Source organism: Ambystoma mexicanum, chromosome 7q (genome assembly GCF_040938575.1).
Source record: "Ambystoma mexicanum isolate Mex_15411 chromosome 7q, UKY_AmexF1_1, whole genome shotgun sequence".
Classification (NCBI taxonomy): domain Eukaryota; kingdom Metazoa; phylum Chordata; class Amphibia; order Caudata; family Ambystomatidae; genus Ambystoma; species Ambystoma mexicanum.
In genome coordinates, this window is record NC_090941.1 from 530,546,273 (window position 1) to 530,565,083 (window position 18,811).

The 18,811-nt window shown below is 41.0% G+C and overlaps 1 protein-coding gene across 1 annotated transcript in view; it reads right to left on the reverse strand.

The window, feature by feature from the left end:
* COG3 (component of oligomeric golgi complex 3) overlaps window positions 1–18,811 on the reverse strand; it is a 1,080,852-nt gene that overhangs the window by 924,695 nt on the left and 137,346 nt on the right. The window contains exon 3 of the mRNA XM_069640775.1: window positions 3,261–3,322. Within this exon, the coding sequence (XP_069496876.1) occupies window positions 3,261–3,322 (62 nt within the window). The remainder of the gene's footprint in view (window positions 1–3,260; window positions 3,323–18,811) is intronic.

Sequence of the window (18,811 nt, forward strand, 5' to 3'; positions counted from 1 at the left end):
GGGCCATTCCCCATGGCATTTTTGTTGTGGGAGAAAATAAATGTGGACAATATACAAGAGCAGGAGAACGGAGCCAATCTCCTGAAGAAGAAACTCTGTTAGTTTATCTTTTAGTTGTAGCGTGAGGGATAGAAGTAGGTTGTGACATAGGATGGTGGAGATTAATTTGACAGACATTCTAACGGACCCTTTAGTATTAGTTTTGAGGCAGGGAAAACCCTCTTAGACGATAGGGATAGTGACCTTTTATAAACACTAATAAATGTTTATAACCAAAACCATGCCACTTTTGCGCCAGCTTCCGTCTTCGACATCCTTACGTGCAGAGTCACTAATATATTGCCTGCCACAGGCAGCTGTGTTAAAAGGTATGCTTCATCATTAGCTTGGTATGTGGGTTAGGAAACCCATCAAATGTTGAGGATGCACACGCAGAAGGAGGGGTCCCAAAAAAGTTGGAAATTTGCCATCTTGGTATGGCTCCAAGGGCTGATGTAATCGTGAGATGGAACGTCCTAGTGATTGTATAGGGATGGATTCACTGTATGCTGGGAGTTTACTAGGGGATGAATCTGAGCTTCGATCTGCCAGTCTGGCAGAGCAGATGCCGGTGATTGAGGTATATCTGGTGCCTGATCAGGTGGTCTATTAAGCATGGCAGGGTTTTAAGAGTCGAGAATACTTTTGGGATATGCTTTTGGTGGGTGTATCCCTGGGAGTGCAGGATAAAGTCCACTATAACCTTACATTTTGAGAACTGTCAAATTTGCTTCATATTCCTTAAACTCTCTGAGCTGCTCTTGTAGTTTCCCTGGGTGTCTTTTTAGGGCTCAGGTCTTGGGCTGTATGTCCTTTGGTGGCTTTGGCATACCAAACGAAAACTGCATTCCACTATTTCTGTTGGACATTTGACCTGCGGGACTCTAGAGCGCCTCTTAGGTAAATAATTCTATCTAAATCAAAAGTACCTTTCTCTTGGATGTCATCTTGTGAACAATAGTGCCATTGATCCAGAAAACTACAAGTCTTGGGCGAATGATGTAGGTGCATAAAGTAAGCAGGACTCTATTTAGAAGGGAGTGACACTTGCTTCAACTGACATTTTCTAAATCTCAGTGTTAAGACAAAGGGTGACTTATGAGGAAGTCTTTGCCACTGCACATAATGATTCGTGCTATTGCGCTGAGTCCCCTTTTTAACTCAAAAACAGCTCTTGACTTCTACTTAGTTACCCTGCACCTAGCAATTGCATTCAGTCACAGTCTATATTCAAATAGCAGTTCAGAGACAGGGTAAGAAAGGAGATGGGTTACGCACACATGGGTAGGAAAACTGATAACAATGGTCAGATCCCATTACAAGGATAAGAAGGAAGCATACAAAAAGAAAAAGAGACTAGATGAATGTCTCTGTCAGTGTTGTTACCTTCAAGGAAGGCACTGGAATTGGGGTGACTCGAAACTGGTGTGCCTGTCACTAGTGACCGCCAATAGGACAACACAGGAACTTCAGCGATACGTAAACTCAAAGAAAAAAGTATTCAACCAAGTATGATATAATGTAGCATCAGAGCTACAGAGGCACTAATTAATCCAGTTCGGGTGGGGATGATGGATAAAATTAACTCTTTTTGATTGCCAAGCAGTAATCTCTTCCATCAGCCCTGAAAGAAAACCTATCTCCAGGTATAACACCCTTATTACACAATAAGTAAAATAAATATTTTCACCAAGAATCATTCACACAAGAAACCGACTCCAAACACTACGAAACCCCAGTGTATTGTATGGATGCAAGTGCTTGGTGCAACAGTGTGCGGTTTTCCTTTCCAGATGGGTTTTAAGAGTGCTCTTCCTGACCACAATAGCAGTTAACACAGACAGACAAAACAAATATGGACTAGTCACATTTTAAATATTTCTGAACTAACCCTTGAATAAACAAGCAGCGTATCCTCAAGATGACAATAGGGCTGACCTGCCCACAAACTCTCTTCCCATAAAAACAAATTTGTCTTACCTGTTACGATGGACTCGGAAGTCACTGAAGAGCATGTTTACAGTCCTTCTGGGGTGGCTCTTGGCCAAGGGTTCTGAGCCCGTCGCGGCACCAAATTCTCAATGAATAATTAAATGCTGAGATCGATTTTGGGTAAGCTTAATCCACAAAATCATTTATTCACAGCACTGAAGAAGAAAAACAAAGAAAAAACACAGAGAGAACCCAGAACAGTTCTAAAGTCGTAACACCGGATCCATCTCATTTTATACTTGCTGTGCTCCATTAGTTTGAGTACAGACGAATGGAATATTAACATGATGTCATGGGTAGGAATGGTCTTAATTAACTTCATACCAGAACAAACCACCTAAACCAGACATTCTGTGTCTTCAGGATAACTACGCAGCTCCAGGCAAGGAAAACAATTATGCTAAGTCAATTCTTTTGGCAGTGGCAATGAGTAGTTAACTTATCAGTGTACGCTTAATACAATTTGGCGTTGAAAGCATTTTCTAAACGAATTGTGCTGGCTCAACAAGACTCAAACATGCAAATGAATACATCGCAGTTTTTATATTTTTGCATTTTACACAGCAGCCAAGATGGCCTCCATTTCCCAACTCGTTTGAGGGCTAGCCTCCTGAAAGAATACCACTTTCCATAGCATTCTCATCCACATTCCCAGTTACATTGTACCTCCACAGGTGGCTCTTGTATAGATTTATGATAAGAAAAGCAATAAAAAGCTGATAATAGGCACATAACACAATTTAAATAAGGAGTACTCTCTGCTCTACACAGAAATAATAGTGTGTATGCCTTTTTAGAGGACTTGAAAAGTATTAGAATGTGTGGTTAAAGCAAAACAGTGTTTTTAATATAAAAAATATGAAAACAGTAAATAAAAAAAACAGAAAAATCAGATCAATGAATCAGAAGACCGTTTCAAAATAAGTAGTAAACTTACTTCTTCAGTACTTTTAGTTGGCTTTGGATAGTGTAGAAAAGTGTGCGCATTGTGTTAAAACAGGACAGAATTAGCAGGAAGCTCAGGGTTATAATGGATTACATTACTAAATAAAAATACAAACATTGAAACCATCAGCATAACTGCGTTAAAGTTGTAGAACGCCACAGACCATCCTTCTGAATCTAAATAAAAAATGTGGCAACTCCTAAAATGCCATACTCACTTATGTTTGTGGTATGTAAACATTTTTAATATTGGAAAATAGCGGCAATTGACCAAAAACCCATACCTGAATTTTGAACCTTCATCTTGGTCCATCTGCGTTTGAAGTTCAGCAAACCAGGAGAAGAACTAAAATGATACAATTTGCACTTGTCTTATTGTCTCTCAGAAGCAGCATGTTTTATTTGTAGAAAATGACAGTATTATAAGTAATTGAAAAAAAGGACAATTCCTCAACCAAGGATCAATTCAGTAAGTCAATTATTGTACAAGTATGCAAAAATGAAATGTCAGCAAAGCACTATTCACATAACTATATTGCAGTGTTCATTCTGTGGGTGGAGGGAATATCTCTAGCTACCAGATTATTTAGGACATCCCTTTAAAACATATTAGACAAAGTACAAAAACAATATCCATGTACAAGCAGTTTTTTTACATTAGAGGTGCGCTAGCAATTTATACTGATGTAAAGCAAATGAAGGTGGCCTTTCTATTAAATCTACCTTATTTTTATAGATTTGCAGAAATTGTTTACCAATTTAAGCAGCTTAATAATTTGACTATCTCTGTCAATTATCACCATTTGGGCGTGGATACTTGTCAAATGTAAGCATACCAAGAATGATAACATGATTTACAATTAAAATAATAATCTGGAGATTGTGTGTCATTCTTCTCCACAACATGACCCTGCATTGATCCAGCCAGACAGCATCGAGGAGGCTGTTGACCACATGACCAGGACCTGCCACTAAGCTGCTCTGCCCACCACCAATTTATGTGCCCTCCAGGATGCTACTTAGGGTCTCCCCACACAGTTCCAGGCAAAGAGCATTGAAGAGGTCCCTGGTCACGTGACCAGACCCTGCCACTCAACTGCTCTGCCCACCACCTATTTCACCCGTCATCCTTAGGGGTCCTCATTGCCGGCTTCCTCAGAAAAGGTCTTCACCTATTTGTGCCTGTCCAGGCCTGAAAGAGCCACTGAACCGGCACATTATCCTGCATTTCACCTACAAAGTAGTCCCAACCACTACTACTCGCCAAAAGACATCACTGTGTGTCGCCTCACTCCACAGCCTATCCCCACCCTCATTAGGGTTTGAATGATCAAGCGCCCTAGGCAGTCCCGCAAAGTGACCCTCTTGCTCCCCATCGAAAACCAACAAATCACACGCACACGTCCCCACATGCTGCTCAATGCTTGTTCAGTCGTCGCTTACGTCATAGAGATCGCTGATCCTCATCTCATACAACAACCTTGACTCCCTCTTCATCACCGAACAAATGTTTTACCCCACATCCCCCCACATATTTTCAACGTCCTCCTACCCCAGGCTACTGCATCCAACATGCTTGTTGGGCAGAATTATATGCTGTACCCTTTGGGAACACCACACACAATTAAGACTACAAGTGACAGTACAAATTCACCTTTGGTACAAGCCTGTACTACACAGTAAAGTGGTAGCGATGGCTGAGCAGCCAGACTTATCTCAAGAGCAAGTGAGCAGTATCAAATAGTTACAGAAAGGACAGTAATTACTATGATTCAAACAAACACTGACTCAAGGTTTCCAAGTAAAAGAATATACATTTATTTACTCTTTAGTTAACATTTCACTATCATAAAGCAGTTTAAAAATCACAATCTTAATACACCACACCACTCCCAATAAGTTCCAGACAAGTTAAGCTCACAAAATGAAGTGGGAGCACTCCAGCAATTTAAAAGGGAGGGAAAGGCAAAGTTAACAGAAATTGAACCACACCAACAGGTAAGTACTCAGGGCAATTGAGCAAGAGGAACTACAGTGATAGAATCAGGTAGAAAAGGCTTAGGGCCAAAGTCAATGGGTCAAAAGTCTTTTGCTCAAGATCAAACGGTTCAGGGTAAAGTTTGTGCCACGGATTCCGGACGAGGTTGGTTGGCAAAAAAGTTAGTTCAAAGAGAAGAGAATGACAAGCCATTGGATTGGTGAAAGATTTCAAACACATTCACCAAGGTTGAACAAAACGAACAACCGGATTTGAACAGTACCTTAAAACGGAGAAGAAGCTGTAGCTGAGGCGGACGTTCCTGGTAGTTCCTGCAGGCTCACGGTTCCTGAAGCGACTGTCGGACTGACAAGAAGTAGGAAGACTGGAGGGTCCTGCACAACCCAGGGAAGAAACCAGCAGCAGAGTGAAACAACAAATAAAAGGTGCGCTCCTTAAAACCCAAAAAGGGTCCGACCTTCCTGGCTATCCGGCCCACTGTAGCTCTGTACAGCGAATTCGACCAGAGGAGGGGTCCTGGCTTGCAGTTTGGGCGAACTGGTTGGTCCCACCAGCTCAAGGGAAGAAGGTTCTTGGAGGATCTTCTCTGTCGTCGGACTCTGAAGATTCAGACCTGTAGCAGGGCTTTACCGGGCGGTTCAGTCGTTGTAGGGGTCCTCTTCCATCATCTCCTCATTGGTTCTTTCGTTCCAGTGGCGACTCTGCCTTTCCAGTCCCAGACACCTGCTTTTTATGCAGTTTTCCCCCATTCACACAGCCTGGCTGTCAATCACACAGCAGGGTGGCTGTCCTGGCAAGGACAGTCACCCAGCCAATTAAACAGGAGTGCGACTTGGGTTACCAAGGGAACTAAGACCCCTGACTCACATCCTGCCTACCCAGACTTTCAGGTGCCTTAGGAGGGCTTCTATGCAGAAGCCTGCGAAAAGACAGCGAACAAAGGGACCAGACCTGGTATGGCGCGCAGAGTAAAACACTAGAAAATCTTTAACAAAACGAAATGGCGAATAAACCCAGCTGGAGCCAAAATAAAATATATTTCCGGGTTTATGTTTGAGGCTAATAAAATAGACTAAAACAATACCATGTTTATATAAGATAACCAGGATATGAAAAATAGGGTAGTTACCACTGCAACCAGCCAAGTCTTGATAAAAGGGAGCGAAACAGTGCTCCTTAGAGAAACAGACAAAAAGGGATAAGAATTAACCCTTTCCAATACTCCATGTAAGATGGGTTGTACTGGGCCTGTGTTTTAAAGAGACTACATAAAGTTAATGGCAACTTTACATGTTTCTGGGAGACAGTGGGAAGTCTAAAAGACAACCCTGTGTCACTGCACGGAAGGTGCTGTATAACACACATAAAAATGATGCTCATGGACTAGGTGAGGCTCCAGAGCCCAAGATCACACAAATGGTAAAATCACACACAGCAAAACACATGCAAGAGTGGGAAAAAGGCTCACACTCTTACCAGGTGAAAAAAAGAAACCCTAGAAATCCAGCAAAGCTGCTGGGGGACTTCTCCCTAACAATGCTGACCGGGCAGGTGGCAGAGTGGAAATCATCCACAGGAGCGATTTGTCATGCTCCATCATTACCTCGCCCAGAACAAGCTTGTTCGAATCACTCTCCTTCCCAGTTCCCTTATATCACAAAGAATCAATCACCTTCCGCCTTATCTGTAGACCACCTCACAGGAGTGACTCGTTCATTGCCAACATCTCCAACTAACTCTCCTCTGCCAAATTAGCACACAGTAATAATGTCTTTCTCAGAGATTTGAATGTCCCTGAGTCTCACAACGGACAGGAACTGATGGACACCCATGCCCCCCTAAAAACCAGCCGTTCTAAGATCAAACCCTTTGCCCTTTGGTACACCACCGAGCTCGCCTTAAAAAAATGCTCAAATCAGAGCCCTAGAGAAACAGTGGTGCAAAAACTGCAACCCAGGAGATCTTACCAATCTCAAATCTCTTGGCGCCAACCCTAGGATTCCAATTACCTTGGCCCAACCTGCTTACTGCACTACCACCAACATGGCCACCTCTAACAGAAGCAAGGCCCTCTTTGAAGCAGTAAAGCATTGTACCAAACCATCACCGGACCCCCAAGGTGCCAGCAACTCAAGAAAAATGTAATGGAATTAACATTTTAATTGAAAAAATAGACGGATCATCAAATGAACTTTCCACAGCAATAGCCCCTAACCCCCGCTCCTCCCACACTTCAGAACACACATTGCACCCTCTGGACTGAATTCCCTTCTTTCTCTCCCCCAGACCTCCTAAAAACCATTGCCTCCTCAAATCTATGCCTACTAGGACAATATCTTCCCGGCCTCCCTCAATAAGCAATTGTTAGACCCAGCACTCCATGCACACCTCAGCATCATTAATGCCTCCCTCACAGAAAGTACATTCCCGGACACCGTCAAGGCTGGTCTCATACAACCTCTATTGAAGAAGAAAAAAAATGCAAAACCTGGCCAACTACCCGCCCATTACGAACCTCTCGTTTATTGGCTAAATCGTGGAAAAAGTAGTTTCTACACATCTACTTGCCAGAATTCAAGAACTACAATTCATAAACGACTATCAGTCGGGGTTCCGCCCCAAGCGTAGCATCAAGACAGCCAGTATCCACCTGGTGGATGATGCCCTCCAAATAATGGAGAAGGGCAACTCCTGCCTCCTTATACTCTCAGCTGCATTCGACACAGTCAACTACTGCATCTTCATCTCCCTTCTTGTCGACAGGATGGGATTCTCTGGCACTATCCCAAATTGGTTTACCTCCTACCTCTCGGCAGACACCAGGCCTTCCAGATGAACACGTTGTGTTCTGACCCCCAGCCTCCTGCTGAGTCCATCAAGGTTCCATCCTCGCACCGATCCTTTTTAACCTTTACCTGGAGCCTCTGAGCAAACTCCTGAAAGATCCTGATATAGCCATCCACCAAAACGCGGCCGATGCTCAGTAATCAGTCGTCTCAGTGATTATCTAGTCATCTTTTAGTCCTGGATGTCAACTGCCTCAAACATAACCCATCCAAGACCGAAATTGTCCTCGTCTCCCCCACTAACCCCCTAAACAACATGTCCAACAATGGCTCAATGATATGGGCCTAAAATGGTTTGATCCGCAACTCTCCGATTAAAAAAAAAAAACTTAGGCTTCACCATTTAGAGCAGCCTGTCCTTCCAGAAACAAATAGCCAAGAAGGGCCGAACGGCTTGGCTCCAAATCTCCCCCTTTGAAAAAAGTCAAACCCTTCAGCCCGCCGCAGGACTTCAAGACCGTAGTGCAGGTCCTTGTGATCTTGCACATTGATGGGGAAATGCACTACTAACAGTGCTCCCAGCTGCGCAATTGGCTCACCTTAAAGGAATCCCCCACACTGCTGCACATCTTATTACTGGTGTGCAGAAATTTGACTGAATCACCTTTGTCCTGCACACGTCACATTGGCTTCCTCTCCAGGCCAGGATACTGTTCAAGACTGCATGTATCATCAACAAAGCAGTTACAAGAAGCACACCAGCTTACCTAGCAGCTAAGCTCCCCCATATCTAGTAGTACACACTCCTCGCCTGTAAACTGACCAACTGGCTTGAATCATAACTCGCCGCAAAGAGAGGATCTGCAAACCTTTGTCTTGTCACGCACCCACCCTCTGGAACTTGATCCTAGTATCAGCTCGGAATGCCCCCACAATTCTCCAATTCAGCAAATCATTCAAAATGTGGCTTTTCCGACAACTGACCAAGGACTAATCCCGATAGACAGACAGGCTGCAACTCATAGTACTGTTAAAAAGGCGCTACTGTTAAAAAGCAAAAACGAAGGCTACCCAAACCCTGTTCAGTGCTCTGTGGCTTTCAAACTTGGTCTGCTCTTTAAACAATAAAAATCAGATTGTGCATGTTGTTTGATCACCAAATCTGCCTATTCATCAACACTAGTACCGTTCTTTTCTGAAAATCTCGGACAGCCTTGCTTTTAATCCCCCTAGAAACCCATTGGAACAGGCAATTTTCATTTTTTTCATTGTTCTAACGGGTTTATATCTAGAAAGTCACTAATGTGAAAACCATCATAATGGTATGTCCCGAATCAAACAAAGGAGTTTGCCATTCATGTTTCCTTTACTCATCTAAAACTTTTTTATAGAATCTTGCAAACAGTTCTTCAATTTCGCCCTCCCTCTCTGCCGCGCAGCCACATTGTGCTTTATCCTCACTACCTATCAGAAAATCAAGGAAGCAATCTTACAGAGTACGCTACGGCAGAGTTTTAAAGTTTACATAAGAGGGATGGCCATGTTTAGGGAATCTGGAGTACTCAAGACTGTTAAGCGAAATGTACAACAAAGTACAAGTAAATTCCAGGAACTTGAGAATAGATATGTCTCTGACCCATGCAAAACTACGCTAGAGGAAATACAATCCATATCAGAAGACTTTAAGGAGCAATAGGGAAATGATATACTGTGCTAAACAGATGGTGCCCTTCATACTGGAAGACCAGAGCGAGATGTGGGATGTTTCAACCCACTGGTCCAGGCCCTGCAACATTAATGTGCATTGCTTGCTTGCATCAGGAACATCAGAATGGCCACTGGAAAGTATTCTGCTCGCTAAAATCACCCAGAAATGTGTAGTAAAAATCTGAAAAAAAGGCTGCCGTCCACTTTTGCCTATGTCAGTGGTAACACAAGAGACCACTGCCAAAACCCCTCATTTGGCTACCCACAGAGCAAAATGACTGCAAAAGAAAAACAGAGCTGTGTGGAAATTCGTTTTCTTGGTTGTCAAATTTGCAAAAATCATGTCTCACAAACCACCCAAAAGATCCAACCTCCTGTTGGGTGTGGAACAACATTCTACTTCAAGAATCCACATAAATATAATGTCACAAGAAGTATATGTTATCTGAACAAAGTCCACTTTTGAAGATGGTTGCTGGAAAGAAATCTGTCAGAAATGGGTGCAATACCGTTACTCGCCTAAATCTGACAGGAGAAACTTGTGTCTTAAAAAGCTAAATATGCCAAGGAAGGGACTTCCATCAAATGCGATATAGGGTGCCACACATTGATTTTCATGTTGAAAAAGACTGGAATTGAAGATATGTTTGCTTATTTTAAATTTGTAACCGTAATTTTGCACAAGGAACAATGTTAAAATGGACTATAAGGTAACCTGATTTAGCTAAACTTCCAAGAGGTTTCCCACACTGAGCTTCAAACACATTCCACACCTTCTTCCTAAACAAAGGAATCTTTTCTCCTGTGCTCTGCTGAGTATCTAACAGACAAGTGTGAAAGGAAATGGGAGGGGTACTCTGGCATGTTGCTCTGAGTGTAGACAAAGGAATCCCTTGAGCTGAATGAAAATGCTAATTCGGGTGTGACTGACAACAACTGCCCTGGCAGGAATACAAGCCATGTGACTCTCTGACGCAGCCAAGCTTTGGAGGCGGACCAGACTGAAAATGTGGATTTGAAACTGGACTAAATATATGTTTAAGGAAAAGACTTTATTATTTATTAGAAATATTGTACCGAACTGACAAAAATATGAAAATTAGAGATTATTAAAATGAAAAATTTGCTCACAGTTTAAAACTAATCTGGAATCTGTGCGACATACAGAGACTGAACCACGAAAAAGTTCATGTTCTAGCAATTGTGATTATGTTAGGAACATGAGAAATAAACAAAACCCAAAAGAAGTGGGAGCCTCAACAATCACTGGTGCCTTGAGGTAGGAACATATACTAATATACAAAAGATGGCAACAGGAGATGAGGAAACTCTAAAAAGGAGGGCGAGAGGATGCCGGTTCACATTATCATTTTCATTTTATTTTGTGTAATACATGATACTTAGAAAACATTTAATTCATTTTACTACTCATGCATTCAAAAAACATTAATTCAAATTGTTTGCACATCTAAAAGTTATATAAATGTAATAAAGTGCCATAAAAAGGATTATTCATTTCATTGGTGCATTTCATTATAGACCTAAATTGTTAATCATAGTTCATTCCAGAAAAAATATATATCATAGACCTAAATTGTTAATCATAGTTCATTCCAGAAAAAATATATATCGACTATTGGTGCTTTTACAGATAGTTCTTTTTTTCGAAAAAGCTCCCCAGATGATAAATAGTTTCGACTTGGCCGATTTGAGTGTCTTCATCAGGATTGGATGAACATTTAACAGATACTTCTAAAAACAAACAAACATACAATTGTAAAAATTATTTTTTAAAAAACAATATATATATATAATATATAAAATAGCATCCCTAAATCACCCCTCTCTTAGTGTTTTCCTCTCACAAACAATACATTATAACATCTCAGATAGTAAAGCATCCCTATGGTTTTAATCCCTAGATAGGCATCTTTCTTATCCCGAGATTAGTTAAACATCATAAATTCGGTCTAACCTGTTATAACAGAACCTATTCATTGACTTAATCAATCTGGTTTCGTCTCTAGCGTCTAGGATTTATCAAAGGCTAAAGAGTATCCGAGAGAGCTAGAACGACAACGTTCCTGTGGTCTCCGTATTATGCACTTCTTAGTTAGTGCTAAACTTCCCCTTCCAGTCACACTCAAAGCCTCTATCATCAGCATCAGATCGCAATTTCCAAAAATAATAATAATGGGCAAGATCCTTCCTACCTGCAAACCCCATTTGGTTCGCCTAATGGCTTAAGTTCCAGCAGCCTCTGAACAGGGGCTAAGTGCTGAATATCCTAAAGACAACATAATAGAAAAATATCAATAACGAACGTGTCAGACAAAAAGAATAAAATAAAAATTACACAAATATTACTATGAGAAGAAGGCGTGTGTTAAATACCTTCTTTCTCAAAGAATATCTTCCACACTAGTCCTTTAAATAATGTCTATTAGCCGTGGGTACTGATTCTCTTCTTACGTTCACAAAGACGGCCGGCTCTCGTGAATTAGAGAGTGTTTGACAATATTAGCGACACCTCTATGCTGTTTCGTATGGAAATATAAAGATGAACAAAATAAAGTATACAAAAATTACCCAAAAATTACAAAAAATTACAAAAAATTACATACATCTAAGGTTCAACGGTAATAACAAGAGCCTGCTGAACCTCTCGCTTACCTATAGAGTCACAGAGGTACTCTGCTAGAGCCTACAGCTCTATCCTGGACGTCAATAAGCACGGTACGCAGGTCCCACGCCTAAACGCATGTTTTTTCCAACGGTGATCTAAAAAACACACAAGGACCCATGCAAGAAAAAGCCGGTCAGATCCAATTCAGGGATAGCTATGTGACTACCCAAACTGAGCAGGCCACTCTAGTGCTCACTTACCTTGAGATCATCTAGCGCCGCGAATATTTACGTCCGCCCTTTGCCCACAGAGGTCCGGATTTAATACAGCACGCGGGTCCCTCTTTTATTTCGAAAGCGGAGTCGCTAACATAAACGAAGGACTGGAGCGCTGGCCCCAACGCGTAAGCTAGAAAAAGGACTATAAGAGTCTCAATAAGAATATGGGCTTATCGAGTCCGCATTAATTACAGCACGAGAGTCCCTCTTTTATATCGAAAACTGAGTTACTAACAAAAACGAAGGACTGGAAAAAGGGCTCTAAGAATCTCTTATAAGGATAAGGGCCCATTCTACCGTCACTAACGGAGTAACTAACACAAACGGCGGACTGGAACTCAGGCCCTAACGTGTGAGCTAGAAAAAGGACTTTAAGAGTCTCAATAAGGATATGGGCCCGCTCTGCCGTCTCAATGAAATAGGCTAAGGAACCAACGATATTTCTTCCTCCGTTCAAGAGAACGAAGGAATGGAAATCAATTCCATTCCTCTTGTTGGTTGAGTCCTATATTTAAACTGTTGGTATGATATATCCACCATTGCTCCCTTTGTGCTAATCGTGCAGCAATATTAGCTGCATCAGTGCCTAGAACCTTTTCCATTACCCACCATCTCATATCTTCTGGCTTGTGGTTAAGTTCTAAAAAATGACACGTTAAGGGAGCATTCCGCTGACCCGTTCTGATCTTAGATTTATGCTCGCCAATCCTTAGTTTCACCGCCCTAGAGGTCTTCCCTATGTACGCTTTCTTGCAGGGACATATAATAACATAAATCACGGTGGTACTAAGGCAGGTGGAATGCTGCCTCAGTTCCCAGTTTCTATTGTGGATCTCCACTGTAGTAGTGGCTGTAGTACTGGAACAGTTCGAACAATTCCCGCATGGGTAATGCCCCTTAATTGGTGGCATACCCCACGTGGCAGTGATGGTAGGTTGACTATCTTGGATCGAGATTCTGTCTGCCTTAGATACCCAGTTCTTAATATTTTTTCCTTTCTTGAAAGCATAGATAGGTTTTGCTAAATCAGGCATGTTGAGTTGTAATAGGTGCCAGTGCGAGGAAATAATCTTCTTGATTTTGTTATGTTGGGTATTAAACGTGAGGGCACAAACTAGTTGGTCCTCATTTAACTTTCTCTCTTTAGAGTCCTTTTTCAATAGAATGTCCCTGTGTTGGTATCTTGCGCGTTTTTTTGATTGTCTAAGCAATCGTTTAGGATACCCTCTTTCTGACAGCCTGTCTTCAATTATCGAGGATTGTTTAAGAAAATCTTCAATTTTGGTGCAATTTCTCCTCGCCCACAAGAACTGCCCGTATGGGATATTAGATTTCAATGATTGAGTATGAAAGCTCTTATGGTGCAGTATAGTATTTCTGTCTGTGTTTTTCCTATATAAATCTACGACCAAAGCTTTTTTATCAACTTTGATCAGCAGGTCAAGGAACGGAATCTCCTTGTTACTGGTCTCAATGGTAAATTTTAAATTGGAGTTTAAATTATTAATCCAATTGAAGAATGCCTTATGGTCACCTTTTGAGCTATCCCAAATGATGAAAATATCGTCAATGTACCGCTTGTACATTTTTAGGGCTGATCTAAAAGGGTTACCCTCTGTCAATATGTTGGTTTCTTCGAAATCCCACATGTAAAGGGTGGCATAATTAGGTGCAAAAGATGCACCCATAGCCGTTCCTTTAATTTGCATGTAGTAGGAGTTCTTAAATCTGAAGAAATTTTTGGTGAGCGCAATTTCCAATAATTCCACCAGGAATTCGCTCGGGACTGAGATGGTATCGGTCCTAGTTTGGAGAAACCTCTTGATAATACCCAGTGAATCCTCCTGGGGAATGTTCGAATAGAGCGACTCAACGTCTAAGGTTATCAATAAGTCGTGGTCGCTGTTGAAAGGAAAAGCCTCTACGATTCTAATAACATCGCAAGAATCGGATAAATACGTAGGGGTGTTCCTAGCCAATGGTTTCAAAAAGTGGTCTAAATACTGCCCAACTGGTTCCAAAATAGACCCACTAAGAGAAACAATAGGTCTACCTGGAGGGGCTGACATACTCTTATGAATTTTTGGTAGCATGTAGATAAGGGGAGTCCTAGTGTTCTTGGGGACAAGAAAATTGAATTCTTTTTGGGTGATGATTTCCCTTTCTAGAGCATCCTTCCCTAGATTTTCAATTTCTCTCGATATAATGAGGGAGGGATCTCCCTGCAATTTAACGTACACCTCTCGGTTATCTAATTGTCTCATCACCTCAAGGTCGTACTTGGTCGCGTCCCACACTACAACTCCTCCTCCCTTATCCGCTTTTTTAATTACCACGGATCTATCAGAACGTAAACTCTTGAGACCTGCCCAGTCCTCTTTAGAGAAATTATAACATTTGGTTCCTGCATTCTTTTTCTCTATGTTGTCATAAATGGCGCTAAAGTCTCGGAGCACTACCTTTTCAAAAGTGGCGGTTTCTTTAGAGATCATGTTGAGAGACGGAGTGAATCTAGATGGAGGTTTAAATGGGGTATTCGCCATATTTTCACCCAAATCTTTGGATTGCCCACTAAAAAAATCTTTTAGTCTAATTTTCCTAAGAAAGGCCCTCAATTCTGTTTCAATGTCCATTTTGCTCGGATTCTTCATAGGAATAAAGGAAAATCCTTTTTCCAATATGGAAATTTCTTTAGTAGTCAAATTCCGGTTGGACAGATTGTATACCGCGGAAGGAGCACTTATCTTCTGTATGCTCGCCTTCTTGTTTCGAACACGTTTCCTAAAGGAGGGGGGCCTGTCTGAGGTAGAGGAAAAGGAAGTTCCTGAGAGGGATATGGTTGCATGGGCCCCGGGGGAATGAACCCTTGTGGGAAATTATAACATTGTCAAACACTCTCTAATTCACGAGAGCCGGCCGTCTTTGTGAACGTAAGAAGAGAATCAGTACCCACGGCTAATAGACATTATTTAAAGGACTAGTGTGGAAGATATTCTTTGAGAAAGAAGGTATTTAACACACGCCTTCTTCTCATAGTAATATTTGTGTAATTTTTATTTTATTCTTTTTGTCTGACACGTTCGTTATTGATATTTTTCTATTATGTTGTCTTTAGGATATTCAGCACTTAGCCCCTGTTCAGAGGCTGCTGGAACTTAAGCCATTAGGCGAACCAAATGGGGTTTGCAGGTAGGAAGGATCTTGCCCATTATTATTATTTTTGGAAATTGCGATCTGATGCTGATGATAGAGGCTTTGAGTGTGACTGGAAGGGGAAGTTTAGCACTAACTAAGAAGTGCATAATACGGAGACCACAGGAACGTTGTCGTTCTAGCTCTCTCGGATACTCTTTAGCCTTTGATAAATCCTAGACGCTAGAGACGAAACCAGATTGATTAAGTCAATGAATAGGTTCTGTTATAACAGGTTAGACCGAATTTATGATGTTTAACTAATCTCGGGATAAGAAAGATGCCTATCTAGGGATTAAAACCATAGGGATGCTTTACTATCTGAGATGTTATAATGTATTGTTTGTGAGAGGAAAACACTAAGAGTGGGGTGATTTAGGGATGCTATTTTATATTGTTTTTTAAAAAATAATTTTTACAATTGTATGTTTGTTTGTTTTTAGAAGTATCTGTTAAATGTTCATCCAATCCTGATGAAGACACTCAAATCGGCCAAGTCGAAACTATTTATCATCTGGGGAGCTTTTTCGAAAAAAAGAACTATCTGTAAAAGCACCAATAGTCGATATATATTTTTTCTGGAATGAACTATGATTAACAATTTAGGTCTATGATATATATTGTTTCTGGAATGAACTATGATTAACAATTTAGGTCTATAATGAAATGCACCAATGAAATGAATAATCCTTTTTATGGCACTTTATTACATTTATATAACTTTTAGATGTGCAAACAATTTGAATGAATGTTTTTTGAATGCATGAGTAGTAAAATGAATTAAATGTTTTCTAAGTATCATGTATTACACAAAATAAAATGAAAATGATAATGTGAACCGGCATCCTCTCGCCCTCCTTTTTAGAGTTTCCTCATCTCCTGTTGCCATCTTTTGTATATTAGGAACATGAGAAATTACAGGAATATGCCCAGATGGTATGTGCATGCATGTGTAAAAAAATTGTACAGATCCGAAACTGTGTAACCAACCAAAAGCACGGAAAATTGTCATTTATGAACCAAAACTCGTAGGAAGATAAGATTTGGACAGAACGTACCTTAGTCAATCTGTCATGTAATTATGTATTATGAACAAGTTGTGCATATGGGAAATATGTTTTTTGGGAAAAATAGATTTGCTGGGTAAAAGTAAAGGGGAGGTTCTTCTCTAGATTGTAAATGGCAGCATCACTCTGACACACTGTTCCTTTCTCAAATCAGGGGACAGGGAAGTATCTGACCTATCAGATCCTTATAGGGTTGGGCATAGACAATCAGTCTCCCCACCCACTTTGGAAAATGGATAAATAGGGACTGTTGAGGACCCAGACATACACACTTTCACTCATCACTGATCCACCAGCAAAGCACTCTGCAGGAAGAACCCATCTCTAGAACCAGACTCCAGAACTCTGAAGAAGAGGCCTAACCCAAAGAGCTGAACCCTTTTCAGCAGGCCTTTAAAATCTAGCAACCTGATTTAACCCCTAAACTTCCACGGGGCCTAACCCATTCAACAGCCTGGCTAAGCGGTTTGCTGCTTCTGGCCAACAACCTTTGCTAGAACCCAAGATCCAGATCAGTCCAGCAGAGCTGTAACCCAGAACCCATCAGATCCAGTCCAAGAGGCCGCGCAGAGACCAGAGTGCTGAGAGCAGAACCAAGCGCCTGAGACCTGTCCAGTGGTGAGCGAAGTCCAGGCCAAACCATTGACCAGATCTTTGACGGGTCCATTTTAAACCAGAGTTGTGAGTATTTAGCGTAAAACTGTCCATAGTCATCTCTTAGTTTAAAGTAATCCATATAACCCATTCCAACATATCCAGACTGCATTGTATAATCTCTTTTGTCTATTCTGAATCCTTTCTCATCCATCTAATCCAGTGATAATTATTAGTGTAAACCAACCTGTTTGTAATTCAAAGCGCAATTTCATTAGAAATCTTGACTCCTTTTGAGAAAAATCAACCTCTACTAAAACCTCTGGAACTTTTGAACCGTACGTGCTAGGAACGAAATTTAAACATTTTGAAGCTAACACCCTCAGCTTTCAAACGAACCTTATAGTTTTTCCGTAATCGTGTTTCCCGCACGTGGAAAAGTTGCCACGAATTTGCATTTGGCTAAATTTCACTCCATGTAAAATAGTTATTTCTTGCTTTCAACTTCTGAATTTCGTTTTCCATCTGCTAACCATTCAACAATCATTGCTAGTGTTGACCTGAACCAATCCAAAGCAACTCTCACTAGTTTTGAATCTCATTTAGCGAATTAAAATCATTTTAGCATTTTTCCCATCCAATTCAAACCACATCTAAAAGCAATTGACCTGTTTTAAAATCATTACTGTTCTCTCTAAGCTTGCTGGGGGGAATCGAGATTGAAACTGCAATTGTTGATTGTTATTCCTGAAACCTGTGTGCCCTCATTCCATCTATTCATATTGCATATTGGGGGGAGTGAGTAACAGGGGGAAGAGTGATCCCATTGTCTTTGATTGAAGTCATATGAAGTTTCCTTGCATTCTTTCCTATCATTGCATTTCCTTGGACCACACAAAGTATTCTCTGCTACATTATTCTTCCTATTCCTACTCCTAATTGATTAAATAGATTGTTGATATTGTCATATTACCCATTGCTGATCATTGTTCATATTCATAAATGTGATATTCAGATATTGTTCATATTCATAAAAGTGTGATATATATATTGTTCAATTCTTCAAATAAATCTTTTAATTTGCAAAACAAACCTATTTCTTGGTTCAGTGAGACCGGGGGAATTCAAAGAGAGGGGCGTTATATAAGGGTACATCATCCAGAATTAAAATAACTTTTGACATAAAAATATATAAATAAGGGTTTCCATTGGGCATCCCATACTAGGCATTGACTTAGTTGGAGTGCTGGATTGAAATCACTTACAGAGACTCTGTATACCGATCACAAGATCAATAAAGCATTTAGTGATTTTTACTCAGCCTTGTATAGTGCGGGCGCCCACTGAGGAAGCAGATATATATATATATACTATATTAGATGGTATCCTACTGTCCAGACTGTCAGACAGTGCCAGATTTTATGCCCCATTCACAGAGGACGAAATTATGCAGGTCATAAAAGCGCTGGGGCCCGATGGGCTTGCGTCATTTTTATATGGAGATCGGTGTGTCGTTGGCTGCCTACCTGCTGAAGGTCTAGGAGAAATCATTGGAGAAAGTACTGCCCCCAGAATCTTTGAGACAG